The sequence below is a fragment of the Pipra filicauda genome, unplaced genomic scaffold, assembly GCF_003945595.2.
Source record: "Pipra filicauda isolate LSUMZ 115617 unplaced genomic scaffold, ASM394559v2 scaffold15_size4787011_pilon, whole genome shotgun sequence".
Classification (NCBI taxonomy): Eukaryota; Metazoa; Chordata; class Aves; order Passeriformes; family Pipridae; genus Pipra; species Pipra filicauda.
Window position 1 is genome coordinate 1 of NW_024104096.1, and position 19,956 is coordinate 19,956.

General features: G+C 48.5%; 1 protein-coding gene and 1 long non-coding RNA gene across 8 annotated transcripts; one reads left to right on the forward strand and one right to left on the reverse strand.

Annotated features, from left to right (window-relative positions):
- Window positions 1–487: 487 nt before the first annotated feature.
- NR2F1 (nuclear receptor subfamily 2 group F member 1) lies at window positions 488–11,014 on the reverse strand. Of its 6 annotated transcripts, none has more exons than XM_027734215.2 (4): window positions 10,215–11,014; window positions 6,545–7,072; window positions 1,464–1,651; window positions 1,160–1,379 (listed from the first exon to the last, which is right to left on the reverse strand). In XM_027734215.2, the coding sequence occupies exons 1-4, from the start codon at window positions 10,663–10,665 to the stop codon at window positions 1,371–1,373; spliced, it is 1,176 nt and encodes a 391-aa protein (XP_027590016.1). In that variant the 5' UTR covers window positions 10,666–11,014; the 3' UTR covers window positions 1,160–1,370. The 6 variants fall into 6 exon arrangements, with proteins under 6 accessions (XP_027590015.1, XP_027590020.1, XP_027590016.1 ...); XM_039379175.1 differs by adding an exon at window positions 8,028–8,142 and having other exon boundaries at window positions 1,372–1,651; XM_039379176.1 differs by lacking the exons at window positions 1,160–1,379; window positions 1,464–1,651 and adding exons at window positions 3,329–5,852; window positions 8,028–8,142.
- Window positions 11,015–12,584: 1,570 nt separating this feature from the next.
- Window positions 12,585–14,400, forward strand: LOC113994787. Of its 2 annotated transcripts, none has more exons than XR_003543207.2 (2): window positions 12,585–12,885; window positions 14,310–14,400. It is a non-coding gene; the product is annotated as an uncharacterized LOC113994787 (long non-coding RNA). The 2 variants fall into 2 exon arrangements; XR_005562780.1 differs by lacking the exon at window positions 12,585–12,885 and adding an exon at window positions 13,610–14,198.
- Window positions 14,401–19,956: the final 5,556 nt, after the last annotated feature.

A 19,956-nucleotide genomic window follows, 5' to 3' on the forward strand; every position in this document is an offset into this window, starting at 1 on the left:
CACGGGTAGAGGTGGTGGCATATGGTGACTGCAGTCCATGCCCATGGTTTCTGAGAGCAAAAAACAAGGTGTGAACTCAGCAGAAAATCCAGCTGATGGGAAAAGATATTTCAAAAAAAGGGTAGGCCATCAGCCCTGGTAGGGAGTCTGCGATGTAGTCTCAGCGAGGCAAGGTCACCTAAGGCATCACACTGCACCTCCCACTCCCTCTTCCTAGACCTTGACAGCTCAGCCCTAAGCTTAAGCCCAGCCAAGCCCGTTTTGAAGCATCATGTAGTTTACACAACTTGGCTAGATCTCACAAGTATTTTTTTAAGTTCTCTTTTTTAGCACCAGTAGAGAGTTAAAAATCCAGGTGAGATCTTTTGTTGTCATTGTTTGGTTTGTGGTTTTTTTTTTTATTGTTTTTGTTTTTTTTGTTTTGTTTTTTTTTTTTTGGTTTTTTTTTTGTGAATTGTTGGCATGTTTCAAACAACAAGACTCATGGTTTATGGGGTGATAAGTAGGGGGGAGTTTGCTAAATTCTTTTATTTTTTGTTTAAATTCTCACTTCAATTTTAATTCTTGAAGAACAATTTTGACAACATATATCGCACTCATTATAAGAAGCAAAGGGTTATATCAAAAAATTATTAGTATAGAATCACAGGAAACCTGGTTTGGAACCAGAAAAAAATACAAAACAGATATAGATACATAGACACAGGACAATTTTTTTATAATTATTTGGAAAATGTTATTTTCCCCTAATTCTCCTTTCTTTTTTTCTTTATGCGCATATGATGTTTTAACTTTTACCAAAAATGAAAATAAAGACTAATATATTACAAAATGAGTAACAATGTTCGTGATAAGTGTTTGCGCGTAGAATTTTTTTCTTTGTTTACTTCTTTTGGGTTTGTTTTTTTTTTTCATTCTACACAAGGTTCAGTTCAGTTTCAATGATTTTTTGTTTTGTTGGTTTACTGTACAGCATATATCAGCAACAGTCCACAATAAATCCTGGAAGATCCAGTATCCCCTTCAGGTTTGATTAATATCCCCTCAATACTCATTTTTTTTTTAATTTTTCTTTTTTTTTTTGTCTCCTTTATTAATATTATTTATTTCTTTTTTCCTCCTCTCAAAAAAAAAAAAAATATGGCCCAATGAAAAAAAAAAAAAAAAAAGAAAAAGCAAAACACCACAACCTCCACGGACGAGAGGTCCGTTCTTCTCCCCTACACGGCCACATCTCTGCTCTCACTTGGCCCTTTCTTTTGTTCAGTGTCCACCTCCCGGGCCCCCCCCCGCACCCCGACTGCCCCTCGGTGCGAGCGCTCCCGTCTCCGCCGCTCCGCCGCCTCTCTGCCGGGGATGCGGAATGGGCTCTAGGAGCACTGGATGGACATGTAAGGCCAGTTGAAGCTGCTCCCAGACAGTAGCATATCCCTGATGAGGGTTTCGATGGGGGTTTTACCTACCAAGCGGACGAAGAAGAGCTGCTCGATGACGGAGGAGGAGACGGTGCGCAGGGAGGGCAGCCGCAGCAGCAGCTTCCCGAAGCGGCTGGGCTGGTTGGGGTACTGGCTCCTCACGTACTCCTCTAGCGCGCACTGTGACTTCTCCTGAAGGCTCTCGATATGCGCAGCATCCGACAGGCCACAGGCGTCTGCCCACCGCACCGCGCCCGCGGAGGCAGCCGCAGAACGGCGGCAGGCGGGGGGAAAGTGGAGGGAGGAGGTGGAGGAGGAGGAGGAGGAGGAAGCGGGGGGGAGATGGTTAGTGACTGGGAAGCACACAGGGAAACGCCGCTGGGATGGGGGGCACGGCAAAGGCGCACCCCCCATCCCATCCCACCCCACACTAGCCCACCCCCTCTCATCCCCCCCCAACCCATCCCGTGCACCGCTGCTGAATAAATAACGCGACCTCTCTGTGCCTCTTCACCGCCGTGGGTATTTTAACCCAGGATACAGTGGGGTGCTCACACCCTGCTCGTCCCAGCCGCACACAAACAGCCCCCCATGCTTCCTTTCCATATCCCCCTCTATGGACACTCTGTGCTGGTGAGCGTGATTCCCACTCCAGGGAGCCCACCACCAGGATGCTGGAAACTTGGACCAGCCCCTGTTAAATAACACTGAGTGGAGCAAAAATAGGGGTATTGGGAAAAATAATAATAATAATAATAATATTAATAATAGTATGATTATAAGCAGAGGTGGGCACAAGCAGAGAGAGACAGAGGGAGTTTGTTGACATGGTTGCATATCACAGGGAGGCAGCGGCTGGGACCTGCAGTGACTGGCAGGGAGCCGGCCGGGGGATGCCGGGGTGCAAGGGGGACCTCTGTCCCTGCCATGCTGCCAGGGATCACAAACTGGCCAAATGTTTGTGGGTTGTGTGATAAATCTGGTGGAAATCCAGATAAATCTGGTGGCTGGGTTAGTCCTAGCTTGCACTCAGCAGGCATCTGCAGCCCTCAGACACATAGCTTGGGAGAGCTGCGGCAGATAAGCCGTGCCTAAAAGTAGCCAGTGAGACTCTCTCCCTACAGGAACACACGTCTTGCACCTTGCAGAACTATACGACCCAGGCAAAGGTGTACCAATCCAAGAGCAGAAACCCTTCACATCCGTGCATTTGTATCTATACATATTATTCTATGTGTACAGATACAAGCAGGGAGGTATAGATGCATCTGTGCATTTGCACACACATAGAGACACATACAAGCATATACCCTATCTCTGTGAACACATAACCCAAACCAAGGGAAAATTGTTCACTGGTTGCTTGTTAAGGGACTTGCTCAGGAAACCACAGTCAAGGAAAAGTGGTGGGTATGCCCAGATGGTGGAAACGATCCACATTGTTTATAAGATTAATATTAAATATTTAAAAAAAAATGAAAAAGCAAATAAACCCTGAACCATCAAGATCAGAGCAAGGCAGTCAGCTAGCAGTGCTGTTTAAAACAGATCAAAGCCAGACTTGGCTAATATATAGATCCATATATGAATTAGTGCATGTTAATGGCCCCCAAAAGGACATTACAAAAATGTGAATGTAGACTTATGACCCTGGAAAGACACAACAAATTAATAAATTATTCAAAGCTAAAAAAAAAAAAAAATCTGTCACAAAGGCATTTTTGGAGTTTGTCTTTCCCTATCAAGAACTGACTTTACAAAGATTTCTGAACACCTTCATCTACAATACTATGGCCTCGAGCAAAAATACAAGTAAAACAAGCCATAATTCAGGAGCTTCTGAGGAGGAGAACCTTTGACCTGAGCTGCGGACTTGGCATCCCTCAGACGCACAATTATCTGGGCCAGGCTGCTCCACTAATCCATACTGTACCTTTAATGCAATGATATTTTGCAACATCTAAAGCACCAGGTTGCAACATATATATCTATCAAAAGCTGGGGCCTGTTCTTGTTTGCAATACATATCAAAAACACAGGCCTGTTCATATGTTGATTGCCACAAATCACATTCCATATTTACATATATCTTGCTATTTTACATGCATTATCTGCCCATTATGCATTAGGATCCTATTCAACTTCCAAACAATGCAATATGAAAGGGTCTTACTGACACCCTGGCAGGGCTTTTTTCTTTATGCCCCATATGTCATACCCTTAAGGTTAGTAAAATATTTATCAGACATTTACGATAAGTGCACCTATAACTGCAGGTCACTGGACAATACGGATGGGGAACTTGCTCTCTAAAAGGGCAGTAGCCTGGTGTGTGTGTGTTTGAAAAATACGCCTTGGGTTTTACCTTAGACCTCCAAACGTTCAGAATTTTCTTATACCAATAATATCTATTGAGCTTTAATTATTTTAAATGGACTGGCATATGCCTTTATTTGGGTTTCATTCTGTATCCTTAAAGGTGGCGGTGAGAAGGTTTAACTCTCCCCTCAGAACGAGATTAAAAATAATAATCATTAAGGGATCCACAGCTCGATTCGATTATGCAGCCCAGAGAGGTGTAATCCGTGGGAGAAATAACGCAATCCATGTTTACTGAAAGTGAATTATTATTGCATCCCAGAAAGTGGGCTAATGTGAAAATCCTGTGTGTGCCTCGGTTTTTTATGTGGCAGTGTGTCAATAAGGGAAAGCTCTATATTTCTTCTTGCAGTCTATGGAAAAGAAATTATGTAAATAAATAACCATTACTGTTCAACACACTCCAGCCTTCCCCTTCGTAGTGGCGGGTATGTATTTCATGTTACACGTTCAGAAGAGTTTAGTGTTCAGAAAATATAGATGTAATCAGCTGCCACCTAACTAGAAATCAAAGTTCTTATTGCGCTGCAAATAGATTTATTGAATTTATGTTATCTGTCTCTATCTCTTCCTGGAAACGTTTATTTATGATGAGGAAAAGGTAGATACAGGAATTAATAACACTAAAGTTTGGCAGCAGGGCCGTGGAGGGATGGGGGTGAGGGATAGAGGGGTGGAGGAGGAGGAGAGTGGAAGGAAGGGGAAAGTAGGTGAGAAAGGAGCAGGTTTTGGGTTACGACCCAGTCTTTGGATGGTGTCCAGAATTTTACGGATTAAATACATGCTCTCTGGAGCCCGAATGTAAAAACTACAACAGGAGAAACCCATGCCAGCTTTAAACACTTAGTCCTTAGCAAAGGAATTTGGACACAATGCCTAAAAATGTCTTTTCCATCAGTCAAAGTTAGTGAAAAAGTTGGATGACTTTGAGAAAGGCTTCCTATGAATTCCCCTCTGGATAAGCAATCAAAACAAGTTTAGTGAGAAGTTGAAATGTGCGGATGGGGGTAAGCGGTAGATTACTCCTGACAGCTGTATTTCCATTTTCTGAGATGCCTCGTGTGATCCTGCTCCAAAATAATATTATTGTTCCCTTCCTGAGCCTCATTCACTCTCAGTTCCATTGTGGAAAGGGGATTCTTCCCTCACAAGTGTCATTACATTTTTTTTAATATATGTAAATGAAGGGGTCCTCTAAAACCACTTACCCTGTTTCTAGCCAACATTGCTCGTTTGGGCAGGTTAAGGGGGGAGATTGGAGAGAGCGGAGAGAGAGAAGAGAAAGAGAGGAAAAAGTAAAATATCCCCTCGAACGTGTCCCCATCAGGGGTAGCCTCTTTCTAAGGGCCTTTGGCTGGTAGAAAGGCTGAGACACAGGCCAGCCATCTTCCTAGCTCTGCATAGGAAGAATGTCTCAAGTTGGATCTGGAAAAAAAAAAAAAAAAGGAAAGGTTCTCCTCAACTGTCCCTGCGTATTGATGAGCACCCTGAAATGAATGGGAAGGGAAAGTCTGTGAGTCTGCAGGCAGGCTGTGGAGTTAAATCAGCCTGATAAATGCTGGCAGGTCTCTTTGTCACTCTTGAAAAACATGTTTCCATCAAGAAGACTTATTATGATAAAATACATTAAAATGTCGATCTGGCTATTCAGTAAATCTTCCATTTGTTCTAAGATTTGCAAGTTATCCTTTGCAAAGAAATATTCCCTCCAACACTGCGAGACTGCATTTGCACTGGAAGTAAAAGGGGGCAGTCACAGTACACGTCTCCGACCACCCTGCATACAAATTATATACTCCTGTCTAAATAAATTATCTGATGTTCAAATCGATATTAATACTACATTTGCTACATTACAATATTGTGTAAATTTAGGAGTCATTTTAATACAATGTAAATACTATCTTTCATGCATGAAAGGCAACAAATATTGATGGATTATAAACTGCTCAGTGTTAAACAAGACCTTTGAACGATTTGCCATCTCTGTTCAGGAATGCTTTCAATTTTGCCCTGGCCTAGTTTTAAGTCACATTTATTGGAACTGTTTAGTCATTGCTAATTGAGAAGGTTGGTTTGGAAAAGAGGGGAGAAATGGGAACAAGAGAGGAGATGGGGAGAGTGGGTATATAAAAAAAAAAGAAAAAAAAGGAAAAAAGAAAACAAGAAGAAAAAGTGGCAATTAGCCATATCATGATGACAATTAGAATAATAATTAAAAAATTACACTGCCCAGTCTCTTATTTCACCTTGTTTCCACTTCCTATATTTCCTCCGCATAGTTCTCCTTTGATGTTTATAAATTCTCCCTCGCAGGTTACAATAATAGTATACATATTATATTTTTATAGGCTACGACCAGAGCACTTCAAAGGCGATACTAATGCAACTTTCCCGCTAGTTAATTCGAACCATCTATCACAGGGAAAAATTGTTAACATGCATGTTTCCACCGCCTACACTTCATTTGATTTGAGTTTTTTAGTGTTGTTTTCTTTTTTTTTTTTTTTTTTTTTTTTTTTTTTTGAGGGGCTGTGCGTTAAAAAGCCAGTGTCAGTGGGGATGAGGGGGAGATCAACCCCTGCACCGGAGTGTACCCCTGTCAGGTGCTATGCTACCTCAGCCTGCTGCCTCTTTTCTTTAAAAATAATTCTATTTTCATTTTTTCCTAATTTTTCCACAAGTGGTTTGTTTTCTTTCTTTTTTTTTTTTTTTTTTTTATGTCTCACATCCCCCACCCATCCCCTCACCTGAGGTGAAGAGGACGATGGCTTTCAGGCAGCTGTACTCAGCCGAATCGACGTGCAGCGCCTTCAGCTTCTCCACCTGTTCCTGGAAGATGCGGATGTGGTCCATGAAGGCGACAACGCGGTCGGCCGACATGGGGGAGGCGTGGAGGCCGGCGGCGGCCAGGAGCGGGGCCACATGGAGGGGCATGGAGCACTGGGCAGCGTTGAGGACGAAGAGCTCGCTCCAGGTGAGCCGCAGCAAGGCCACCTGGTCGGTGATCTGCAGGTCGGGGAAGAAGGGGATGTTGCGGGCCCACTCGACGGCGCTGAAGAGCAGACGGGCGGCTAGCTCGCAGATGTTCTCGATGCCCATGATGTTGTTGGGCTGCATGCACTGGCTGCCGTAGCGGGAGGTGGGGTAGGGCTCGGCCCGCAGCAGGAGGGAGATGTATCCCGAGAGATAGCAGTGCCCATTCAGGGGGTCGCCGTTGGTCAGGGCATACTGGCCGGGGTTGGGTTGGGTGGGTGGCATCCTTCCTCGCTGAACCGCTGACAAAAAGAAGGAGAGAAGGAGAGGAAATGTGCATCCAGGAGGCTCTCAGGCATTGCCCCGGCGGCGCAGTCAGCCAGCCGGAGACAATGCCGGGCTTCTTCCCCTCCCCGCCACCGCCTCGCCCCCGGCACACGCACAGGCACGGACAGACAGAGGCATGCGGAGCCGGGCAGCTGCCGCCGACCTGCATTGCGCCCTCCGCCCGGCCTCGGCCCCGGCCCCGGCCTCGGCCTCGGCCCCGGCCCCGGCCCCGGCCCCGGCCCCGACCCCTGCTCAGGCAGCCCCAGCCCAGCGGCAGTCAAGCGCCCCCCCCTTTCTTCCCTCCCTCCCCCCCCCCCCCCCCCCCCCCACCCCCCCCCCCCCCCCCCCCCCTCCCCCCCCCCCCCCCCCCCCCCCCCGCCCACAATGCAGACAGGCTTCACAAAATAAACAGAGATATTAAACGAAAAGAAAAAAAAAAAAAAGCCAAGGCAAACAAGACAAATCCGCACACAAACCCCCGCCCCCCCACCCCCCCTTTCGCAACAAAAGGCAGCCCCCACGTAAAAAAAATAAAATCAAATCCTCCGGGTGGTGAGAAAGTGGAGTCAAAAATCACAGCCAAGTGTAAAAATTATAGCCAAGCTCTGTTGTGGATCCCAGCCGATTGCCCTGGTAGCACTGATATTTACAAGTGAACTGATGTGTCGCCTTTTAAAATAAAATATTAAATAAAATAATTCATAAAACCAAATGTGTCCGTATTCTTCAAAAATACTGCGTCGTTACCCTTCAAGCTGGAACAGGTCGCAACCCTCCAGCTTCCCACCGCTAACTTTATTACATAGAAACAGCTTTCCACAGAGGACCCCCCCCTCCCCCGCCCAGCAAAGTTCTCCCTGCTAAAAGGAAGAGAAAGGTTAAATATTATCACGGGAAATGGGGAAATAAAACAAAAAGGTCCAAACTTACAATAGCCAAACATTCGTGGAAAAAAAAGGGGACGGTGTAATTAATATCTTTGGCGAGCTGTTGCCACTGCAAAAGCCTGCAGTCAGCGTTGCACAGTGAATGCACAAGCTTGCAACTGCAAAAACACTGGATTCATTAACCATCTCCACACAGAGCGTGAGCATGCCTCGAGTCCCGAAAGCTGACCGAAGTTGTGGTGGTTTTTTTTTTTTTTTTTTTTTTTAGTGTGTGCGTGTGTTTTACTTCATCAGTGCCAGCGGTTGCAGTCGCATGCCATGTAAACAAAGGTAACTTCAGGGGAAGCTACGGCTACTCAGGCTTGTTCCCTGCACACACAGACACGCACACGCACACCCGCACACGCTCGCTGGCACACACCCGCACACACAGATCACTCATCTTTCCGGCGTGCCACATTTTTCTCAACTTTCTCTTTTCTTCCCCAACGAGCCCTCTTCGCCTCCCGGGCTGGACCTCTTTGCTGCTGCCCTCCAGCCCTCCTCTCCCTCTTCAATCTGCTTGTAAACTTGGCAGTTATTTTTCGTTTAACTGCGAGCACAAGTCTCACTTTTTTTTTCCTTCCTTTTTTTTTCTTTTTTATTCTCCCCACTCCCCTAGACACCTAACAACAGCCTCTGAAGCTACCAATGGAGCCGTCATATTTATGAGCTCTTTCAGATCTGTTGCAGCTTCATTCCTTTTCTTGTGGCATATAAAATATAATTTAAAAACCAATTAAGGCAGTAGTAATCCCCGCTCCGCAAAATTGACTATTTCGCTGATGTAACTCTAGGACATCTTTAACGACAGTCGCAGGGTAAACTTTAACTATAAACCAAGAAAATACGTTTCGAGGGGAAAGGAGGGCAGGAAATCTCCCTACACGAGAATGAGTCTGAACTCAAGGAAAACCACAGCAACTCTTGGAAAGTAGGAGGAAAAAAAGAGATAGAGCAGTTGGAAATGGTGGGGAGCCCGCTGCCAGATGCAGGCTGCGGATACCTCTAAAATGAGAAGAACCGGTAAATAGGTTACAAATCGAGGTTTGTATGTAGGTTTAAAGGAGAGGGTGGAGTTTGATGAAGAAATAAAATGAGCAGCGAGCTTAAAAAAAAAAAAAGGAAAGAAAGAAAGAAACGACAGAAGTACAGAAACACGGTTCAGTCACAAACTTTGCTTTGAACGCATGGAATGAAAACAAGGCCAGATCTCTCACAGAAGCACACTCCGGGGTACCGGAAAGCACAGGGAAGAGGAGATACAGTAGCACATTTCCTCTTTCTTTTTTTTTTTTTTCCTTCCATCTTCTTCACCCCTTTTCCTCTCTCCCTACTTACACGTCTTTCATCTTTCTTTCGAGAAAAATGAGCCTGAGAAATGGATCTACTGAGAAGTGTTGCGGGTTTAAAAAGAAATGATGGGGTGGAAAAGGGGTGGGGAGGGTTGGGGGGAAGGAAGCTGAATGGAATCACATCTCGTACGGGAGAAAGATGTATTTCCCCCCACCCTCCGGTTTCATGCCAACAATAGACAAAACCACATCCAAAACACACGCACACGCACACATGCATACACGCGCGCGCAGGGAGAAGCGGGGATAGCGGCTAAATGATAAATGTTTATCAAGCGATCGTAATAATAATAATAATAATAATAATAATAATAATAATAATAATAATTTCTCTGCACAATGAACGGGGAAAGGGCGAGTGCGGCAGTGCCGGGGAAGGGGGTGGGGAGTAGCGGGAGGGAGGGCAGGAGGCACAAACCGAAAAGCAAAAGAAAACACCACCAACCACCATCGACAATAACAACAGAACCTGGCGCAAAGCTGCCAGATGGAGTGCAGGCAGAGGGAGAGATTGACGTGTGCATGGAAATATAGAGAGAGACCTAGATCGCCACGAAGAGCTGTAAATATATATACACACACACACATACATATATATGTGTATATATATATATGTATATATATATATTCATATGTGTGTGCGTTTGCACTCCGCGCTTGTGAGCGCGTATATATATATATATATATATATATATATATATATGTATATGCATATAGGTGAGTGTGTGTGCACGTACGGACAGGCAGACACAGACAGACGGAGAGCCCTCACACACGCACGCCTGCACAGCCGCGGGGAGAGGGGAGCGATAGCATAGTAGGGAAGAAATATTCACCTTCCCGCCTCATGCCCACTTTGAGGCACTTCTTGAGGCGGCAGTACTGGCACTGGTTGCGGTGGTGCTGGTCGATGGGACAGTTCCTGTTGGCACGGCATGTGTAAGTTAAGTTCCTGCGGACGCTCCTCTTGAAGAAACTTTTGCAGCCCTCGCAGGTGAACTGGCCGTAGTGCTTGCCGCTGGACTTGTCCCCGCACACCACACACTCGATGTGCTGCTGGCTCTGCCCCGAGCCCTGCTGGCCCGCTCCCTTGTCCCCGGCCGTGCCCGGCGTGGATGGGGGTCCCGGCTGGCTGGGGGTCTGCGGGGTGTGTGGGGCTGCCGAGCCCCCCTGCTGCTGAGGCTGCTGCTCCCGGGCCGGCTGCGCCGCGGCGGGGTTGGGGCCACTCGGAGTGCCCCCGGCAACGTCTTCCTGCGGATCTCGCCAGCTGCTAACTACCATTGCCATATCTCGGGCCCAAAAAAGTGCTGGGGAGCGGCGCGTCTCGCTGCGGGCTGCCGGGGAGAGAGGCGGGGGGCGGGGGGGAGGCGGCCGGCCGGGCGCCGGGGGCGAGCGGAGAGCGAGGGGACCCTGCCTGCCGCCTGCCTCCGCCTCGGCTGCCGCCGCCGCCGCCGCTGCCCTGCTGCCGCCGCCGCTGCTGCCGGCTGGAGCCGCTCCTGCCGTTTTCTTTATTTTATTTATTTTTCGCCGCCGCGAGCCCCCCTCCTCTCGCTCGCGGTCTAGCTATTTTTTTTTCTAGGGAGGGGGAGGGGGCGACGGAGGATTTTCTCCCTCTCTCTTTTCCCCCCCCTTCCCTTTCCTTTTCCACCCTTCCCTTTCCTTCCCTTTCCTTCCCTGCCCTTTCCTGTGCTCCCCCCCACTCTTTAAAATACCCCCGCCTGGCCGCTTCCCCCCTCTGCTCCCGCTCTCCCCGGCTCTCACCGCCTCTCTTCGCCCTCCCCCCCCCCCCCCGCCGCCACTTCAAGTTGCAAAATCAGAAACGGCAAACAAGGCTGTCGGGAGAGGCATTCAGGAGAGTAACACGCCGGACACGCACACGCAGGCAGACACGCGCGCACACGCCCGGCACACGGCTCCCCACTCGCGCACTCGCACACACGCACGGGCACGGGCACAGACACACGCGGTCCGGGCGCTAAGAGCGCGGAGGATGTGCAGGCATAGAGGAAGCCGCGGCGCCGCCGAGGAGGAGGAGGAGGAGAAGGAGGAGGAGGTGGAGGAGGAGGAGGAGGAGGGGAAGGAAGAGAAGGAGGAGGTCGCCGCTCGCCGCTCGCCGCCGCCGGGGCCCGGCCGCCGCCGCTCCCGCGGAGGCTGCTCCCGCCGCCACTGCCGCTGGTGCCGGTGCGGGCTTTCGGGGAGGAGGGAGGTGGAGAGAGGAGCCGTCCGCCGGCGATCAGAGCATGGAGGTGTCCGGGGGCCAGGTCCAGGGCAGGGCGCCGTCAGCCATTCAGGGCGGCGGAGCTGGGGAGCGCGGCAGAGGCTGGCGGGGTGCTGAGGCAGTTTGATCTCCTGTCGCGGTGGCGGCGAAGGAGGAGGAGAAGGAGGAGGTTGCCGGTCGCTGCTCTTTCTCTCCCGAGCTGCTCTCTCTCGCTCTCTGTCTCTCTCGCTCGCTCGCGCTCTCTCTCGCTTTTTTTTTTTTTTAAAAAAGAAAAAAATTCTCAGAAAAAATCGGATGTGACTAAACTCGCAGAGGAGACGAATTCACGGCGAAGTGTAAAAATAGAGAACGGGAATAATAATGACACTTGCAGGAAAAAGAGAGATCCAAAGTAGGTCGGGTAAATAAATCCTCTTCTCTTCCTCTTTCTTGCCCTTTCCTCCTTCTTCTCCAGTGAGAGCGCACGATGCCGGTTGCGAAGAAAAAAAAAGAAAATCGGTGGAAATTGCCCTCAAAAAGATTCTATTTTGTTTGTTTGTTTGTTTGCCTAAAAAAAGTATTTCGGGTAAAAACTCATCAGCCAGAAGAGAAGCCCTCCCCCAAAACAAAAAAAAAATAGGCAAGAATGGTCAAAATAGTAACGGTATTAAGATGTGAATGCGTTCTCTCTTTCTCTCTCCGGACTTTCCCCCCTCCCCCCCAATTCTCCCTCTCTGTTTTTCCCCCTTTTTTCTTTCTTTCCGAGTTTTTTTTCTTTTTTTTTCTTTTTTTTTTTTTTTTTAGTTGTTGTTGGTTTGGTTTTTTTTTTTTTTTTTCAGTTTCACCTCTCTCTTCTTCTCTTCTCCTGCAGAAATGAAGCGAAAGGCACAAGGAGGAAGGGTGGAAAAAAGAAGAAAAGGAAGGAGAAGAGGGAGATGAAGGGGGGGCAAAAAACTAATAGAATATGCAAGAAAGGGGAAGGGGGGAGAGACGGGGAGAGAGGGAGAGAGAGAGGGGGGGAGAGAGAGAGAGAGAGAGAGAGAGAGAGAGAGAAAGAGAGAGACCCAAAAAATGAATGCGTTTAAACGGGAAGCCTAGCAGAGCAATGTTTCCGAAAGGGGGATCTGCGCGAATGTCTGTATATAGTGAACTTTGACACTACTATTGAAACTGACACGTTTCTATGGAGATCGCTGCCTTATATGGAGCTCGTGTCAAGGAGCCAAGAGAAGGGCTGCTGGCAACTGATAATCAAAGGCGACTGACTGGTCAGAGCCCTGAATTGGGGGGAGAGAAAATGGGAGGCTAAGGTTAGCCAAGCCTCTTTCACTCCATTGGTTACCCCCCCACCTCGGGCTTTCCGACACCCCCTCCTTTTTTTTTTTTTTTTTTAATTCTCCGCTACCTAGTGACTGGGATGGGGAAGGGAGGGAAGGAGAGAGGGGGGGAGGGAGGGCAAGGAGAGGGAACGGGGATTCTTCTGACAAGCACAATTTACATTGAGATCTCCCTGTGCTGCTATTTACTTTGAGATCTGATTAGTATGGGTCGTCTACGGTCCCTCTACCCGCCCCCCCACCCCCAGCACACATATGAACAGAGGAGGATGCGTTGCGATAGGCAGAAAGGGGGAATTAAAAGGAGCTCCCCATGAAAAGTTAGTGTGAGGTTTTTGGTTTTTTTTCACCTCCATGTCGGAAGTCGGGATTTCTCTCCTGCTTTCCCATTGCAAAAGCCAGTCCAGGGGGTTTAATGATGGAGAAGAAAACACTCGCGCTGCACGGAGGAAGCAGCGCGCTTGTGGGCGCACCCTTGCATACACGTGCGTGAGTGTCCACGCACATATTCACCTCCCCATATGTGCTCCCATCTCACCTTGGGCTATTTTTGCCGCCTGTCCCTTTTCCCTCACCCCTCATTCCTCACCTGACACACCCACCCGCAGCCCTGAAGGACTCCGCGCTTCCCCGGGGGGGGGTTCATCCCCTCCCCTTTAATTTTACTTTCGGGGTGTGTGAGCCGTGCCCTGAGCCCCTGATCTCCCAAAATGAGTCACGCCGTGTGGGTACGGGGGATGCGCGGGGGGGATGGTGGGATGTCGCTCCCCTTCCTTTCTCTCCGCTCCCCTCCGCGGCCCGGTGCGGCCTCGGCCCCGGCGGAGCAGGAATCGCTGACGCCGGCTGCCATCTAGTGGGCATCGAGCCGTCGGGCCGAGGGAGCCCTGGGGGGGCCACCGAGGTTGTCTGCGGCCTTTCACCCCCCTTCCCTCTTAAAAAAAAAAAAAATTCTCTCGCTTTTTAAATTTTTAATATAAAACTGCGCTGGAGAGAATAACCCCTTCTTTCTGGTTTCTACCTCTCTCACTAGCCTGCCTTCCTGGCAGCTTCCCTTTGCCAGAGGTCTGAAATCAGGTTGAAAGACTGCATGTGAAAAAGAAGAAACAGACTGTAGAAACTGAACCCCCTAACAAAAAAAGACCTTAAAAAACAACACCCGCAGCCTGCCCTACTGGACACCCTACCCTGCTCCTAGCTCCCATTAAAGTTTATAATCAGATTAGAAGCTGCATGAAAAACCTGCCGGAAGGGAGAAAAGGGATGAAATAGATGACAGAAGTTTTATTGTAATTATTTATTTTTGTAAAGTAATGTTGCTTAATTAAGAGTGAAGAGAAAAAAAAGGTCCCTAACTTTGATGTATCGTGATCATGATATTTTCTTTCTTTCCCTGTCAGCTCTGAAATCTGAGACTGGGAGCCGCCTGGAGAGAAGAATCCTTCATCATTTCTGAGATCAGAATAAACGCTTGATTTTGCCCCGAAATAATGAAGAGATTTTCAATGAGTGCCTTGACCAAGCCGTCTCTGTTGTATATTGCATTGATAAAAAGGATGTTATTGACTATGCAACAGTAGGCTTCTTTCCTCTCTCTCTCTCTTTCCAAATAAACTCTCGGTCCTGTCTTTTGGTCAGTGAAAAGGTGAAACGAATAAGATTAAATAGGACAAAAAAAGCAAGCTTGGTATGTATATCATCTAGATTTTACTTCCCAGACTGTGAAGAGGCGCAGAGTAAAAGAGGCAGAGCAAGGCACGGAGAGAGAGAGGGGGGAGAGAGAGAGAGAGAGAGACAGAGACAGAGACACAGACAGAGGCAGAAAGCCTGAGAGAAGGTGGACGGACCCAGCAGCCGCAGCCTGGCTCCTCCCGGACCGGGCACCCTGCCGACGGCCCCGACTCCCCGGGCCACCCCAGGCAAGTCGCCGCTTCCTTCCTCGTGGTTTCGGGGCGGAGGGAGGGGTGTGGGGCCGCGACACTTGGCGGGGAGACCTTCCCCAACCTTCCCCCACCCCTAGGCTACCCCCCGCCTCACCCACTGGCCTCGTTCAATTTGGGCATCCCGTTATTTGGGAGCAGTGAGAGGTACATAGTGCTCATTTTGTCCGAGATTTTCTCTCCCCCCTCCCCTCCCTTCCCTTCCCCTTTCCCCCTATAGAAACATGTGTGGGTATTTCCACTGCCCCCCTCGCCAGATAATGAACGTGTCTCGCAGAGGTGACCCACGCGGGTAAGGCAGGCACCGACCCCACATCCTAGCTTCAGCAGCAGAGACAGGGCGCCGGGGTGGGGAAGTGCAAGCATTCTATCGGTCTTCTCTTTCACCTGCTCTGTTATTTGATCACCTAATGAAAAGATCGATTGAGGCCTGTTTATCTGGGTAATAGTGTCAACAGATTACAGGGACAACAATCAGATATTTCGCAGCCAGGCTGGGCGCAACTGTAATCCGGAGGGGGGCCCAAAACACGCTCAAACTGCGTTGGTCTGGGCAGCTGGAGTTGTGCAGCGGGGAGGAATTTTCTCCCGTCGCCTGACTGGAAACGCTTGGTGGTTTTCATTCGTTCCGTGTGGAGGAAAAGCAATTTTTTAAAATGGGTTTTAGAAAAAGCAGATGGGTAAAGGTCCGGTGAAGTTTGTGTGAGTCCTGAGGAAAACCCATCTGCGACGTCCTGTGGTTGTGCAGTAGCCTGTTGGGGAGGGGAGCAGGGACGCTGGGCATCCATCAGTAAAAGTACTAGCCTCATGCCTCAGCTGACTAGGTTAAAGCACAGTTCAGTCGACGAGAGGCATTTCCTCTCCCCGACAAATTACTGGGACACTTAGAAATGGCCACAACTCACATTTAATTGGGAAATGAGCTTTGATTCCTTTTTAACTTCTGCAGATCTGGAATGCGTAAGGGGGACGGCGCTGGGGACTTGGGGACTTAATTTTTCCCTGTAGCACCAGACACTACTTTCCCCAGGTCAGGGTCCGCGCTAGGATCTGAAGGTGGTAGAGTTTTGAGAGGATTCAGGAGCTGGTTTTGGTGGTTGTTGTTGGCGTTTTTTCCTTGTTGGTTTTTTTTTTTTTTTTTTTCCCCCTATTTTTTTTTCTTTTTTTTCCCCCTTTCTGTGTCTCTCTTCTCCACCCCCACCTCTCTCGTGTAATCCAACCCGGGACAGAGCTGATTCCCCTCTTTTCTGCAGTCCTCTTGTCCCCTCCGGAAAGCAAAAGTTCCTCTGGAGATTAGTCGTGACAATTTTCACACGCTGTTTCTGGTGGGAAGGAAGGCGGGGTGGGGGGGGATGGGGTGGGTCGGGTGTGTGTTAGTGTATAATATAAACCCCAATTGATGGTATTATTATTATTTTGTGAGAGGTCGGGCTGCATGTAATTTGAGCTGAGATACGTAGTCTGTGTTTTCCTAAACAAACATTAGGTGCCTGTTTCATCTGTCAAGCTTCACAAGGCACCATATATACTAAAAAATGTACTCACACACATACGGATGTACTTATATACATGTGTATATATATGTATATATTTATGCACACACATAGGAAATGGGGTAGATGGAGGACAGTAAGTGCAGACTTACACAGGGTGCAGTGAACAGCTCTGACGTGTAAAAAATTGTCCTTGTTGTTCCCAATTCTTAGCCTTTTTAGTCATTCCCAGTTCTGACCTGTAGATATCTTCAAGTCAGAATGCTGGAAAACCAGAGGGTCACGCTGGGGCTCCCTGCAGTCTCCGCGTATCCCATGGTTGAAGCCGTCAGGGCGGCCCTTCTCCCAGGCCGGGTCTTTTGTAAAGGGGATGTGAACAGTCACAATGAGACCACCCCAGCCTTAATCACGTGTCCCAGCTCTGCTGCCCCCCAGGGTCTCACAGCTGGGTTGGGCACAGCAGTGCTGTGCCAGGCCTCCATAAGCTGTGGTGCCCAGCCAGGCCTCATTTCCCATCAGTGATGCTAGGGCCTTTCCTCCCAGGCCTTTTTTTCCTTTCGCCTTTTTTTTCCCCTTTCTTTTTTCCTCACTTTTACCACCTCCCCCCCGCCAGACCTGAAGGATAAACCAAGTTTCTGGAGCAGTGCAACACACGATGTGTGTGTGGAAAATGGTGCTTTTCAAGGGGGGAGGGTCACCCTCTACCCTGAACAGGTAGTCTGGGGTGAGTGGCATCATTCTGAGCAGACAAGAAGAAGTCGGACTGGCTCCTTCTGGGGGTGTTGTGCTGCTCACTCGCTGCCTCCTGTAGCACCTACCAGTAGGTCCTGCGGGACATGCACACTGGGCCGCTTTGTGCCAACCTGCTGCTTTTCAAAGGAAACCCAATGCCAGGGTAGGTCCACCCTGCCCCTGGCTTCCTGGGTGGGTATCTCTCCCTCCCCTCCAGGTATCCCTGTCACTGTCACCCAAACCCATCAGCCAGGCCATTTCAGTACATCCCAAGGAAGGCAGCTGGCCATAGGAAAGAGGCCCTCCATCTTTCCCTGCTCAGCTCTCCAACCCGATCCCGCACATACTTGAGCCACCCCATCGTGCATAACCTGCTTTATTTATCTATTTAAAAAACCCCCAAAACCTCTCTTTGAAGCATACTCCTTCCCCCTGCCTCCACTGCGAAACATCATCCCGGGGTCACAGCCGACATCCCCGCGCTTTCCGAAGCAGCTGCACATCGCAGCGGGTCTCACGACCCACGACCCACGAGAAGGGTATCGTGTGTCTCACCCCACCGCTGTGCGTCTGCTGCTCCTCGCCCTCCGCGTGTGCTTAACCCAGAGGTGCGACTCCCCTTCCCCTCCTGCTTCCCTGGAATTATTTTAGATGGGATTTGCAAAAAAGCGGTGTGACAGCGGCCCCCCCCAGCTCCCCCTTCCCCGCCTTCGAGAAGGCAATCTGCCATCCCCGCACCCTTCCCGGCAGCGGGGCCGCGCCGATCCGTGTTTGTCATTTGTTAGCACTCAAAAGTACCATGCTCCGGTGCCAACCAGAAAGCAGGAGGTCGCCATCCCTCCAAACAGAAACGCCTGAGCACCCGACAGTCTGCCTTCTTTTCTAATACGAAAAAAAAAAAGAAAATGAATAAAGGAAAAAAAATTAGATCTGTGCCTGGAAATAAAAACCAAACCAAACCAAAAACAAAACTAAAAAACCCCCAAACCTAACCAACAAACCACACAACAAAATAACCATGTCTGCTTGGGGAGGGGAAAGAAAGCACCCAAAGCAAAGGCCACTTGTCTAAAAGCACAAAGGAACATAGCAATTCCCAAGTAGAGCTCCAGGAACAGAAATTAATGACCTTTTGATGCAAATTAAACCTTCCTGTATAAGGCAAATCTGGGAATAATTTTCAACACACTGGTGAATCCAGGATCAAATATTTACATTCGACACAAAAAAAAAAAAAAAAAAAAAAAAAAAAAAAAAAAAAAAAAAATCTGCGGTGGTTTGAGCACCGAAGCCAAGTGAAAGAAAATTGTGCAAAACGCACTAACACGAAGCTTTGCATTGAAACAACTCTGACTGTATTTTAAACTTTCGGCTTCTGTTAGGAATGAATTTGATGGGTTTTATGATTCCGAATTCGACTGGAGATTTTGATGAAGAGCTGACGTTTGGAAACGAGTTTGTAAGTTGTGAGATTGTCCTGACAACACTGTCAATGACAGTATATAAAAATTTCCTTAATACTTACCTGTCAGAGATCACATTTATTTTACTGCGGGGATTAGTCCGTCAGGAGTAGATTTGAGCTGGACTTTTCATAGACCAGAGACCGGCTCCAAGATGTTTAAGTATTTAACGTCACTTTCTCCTCTGCAGCCGAGATAAAAAGGTACAAAAGTATGTTTGCTGGGGAAAACGCAGCAGCTCTACAACTGTATTTATTCATCAGAAGTTGATCTGAGTAGTAAACCTCAGCATTTCCATTGAAACTGTCAGGAGCAAGATATGTTTATTATAGCGTAATTCTGTCTGCGTGGGGAGGACGGGGGTGCGCTTTAGATAAAGTTTAAACGCAACAGAATAAACACAGTAAATCGCTCCAGCCCAACACAAAAGCTGTAAATGACTGCTATCTATTTTACCACACCAAGGATTTTTTAAAATAATTATTCACACGTTTCTAGGGCTGAAGCCCAGGCATATCCAACAGTGTCGTTAGAAGGTATACAAAATTGCCTGATCCTATCAAATGGGTCTAGAGCTATATGTTTTATTGTCAGCTCCTTCCACTGAATCTTCTGAAGCTGAAAGGGAAAAGGAAAGGGCTTTTGTCCGAGTTGATCCTTGGCTATTCTGGGGCTCAGGTTGGTGTGAAAGGGACGAGGAGGTCGCTTGAAATCTCCTTTTATCTACTCCTATTTTGTCTCTGGATCAGCAACTTTGAATAGACATTACCAAATCGCTCGTAACGGAAGAAAAAAAAAAAGGCAAAAAACAACCATGTGTGTGTGCTCTGGCAGCTATGAAAATGCTTTTGCGCGGGGCTGCCTGGCCACAGAGGTGCGTACCCTTGGATGCGCGCAACAAGGACCCGCGTGGGTGACCCCCTGCAACCCGAGCCCTGAGTGACTGCGGAGACACAGGCGTGTCCCGCCCTTCCCATTCTGCCGCGCCAAAATACTCCCTGCATGGGGCCGGGTGGTCTGGGGTGGGGAACAACCAGCAGCCCTGAGACTCCTTCTCAGTGCCCGGGCGGTGGGGACCTTTCTCGAGAGTTGATGCTTGGAGTCGTAGCGCGGAGAGTTGGCCCGACATAATTTTCCCTCTCACTCTTAGACCTCTAGATTTTGGTAATTTGCACTTATTGGGGGTGCCTGGACTGGGAGACAGTCCCGGCCCCCAGAAAGATTAGATTTTGGAGGGAACTGCCGTTCTTCGGTGGGCAACCGACTCCACTTTGCCTGCTGCCTGAGCCTGGTCGGTGCGCAGGCACCGACGGAGGTGTCCGCGGTTTTCTGGGAATCATCTTGTCAAAGCTATTATTTTCTTCTTGTTGTTGTTTGTTTGTTTGTTTGTTTGTTTGTTTTTTAACAAGAAGTGGACAA

What these genes read in the sequence shown, in the direction of transcription:
- NR2F1 (XM_027734214.2), bottom strand. Translation starts at nt 10,665, where the DNA reads ATGGCAATGGTAGTTAGCAGCTGGCGAGATCCGCAGGAAGACGTTGCC. An exon ending in AGTGGGCATGAGGCGGGAAG is followed by an intron (nt 7,073 to 10,214) that starts GTGAATATTTCT and finishes TCTTTTTGTCAG; the next exon opens with CGGTTCAGCGAGGAAGGATG. An exon ending in CATCGTCCTCTTCACCTCAG is followed by an intron (nt 1,652 to 6,544) that starts GTGAGGGGATGG and finishes TGCGGTGGGCAG; the next exon opens with ACGCCTGTGGCCTGTCGGAT.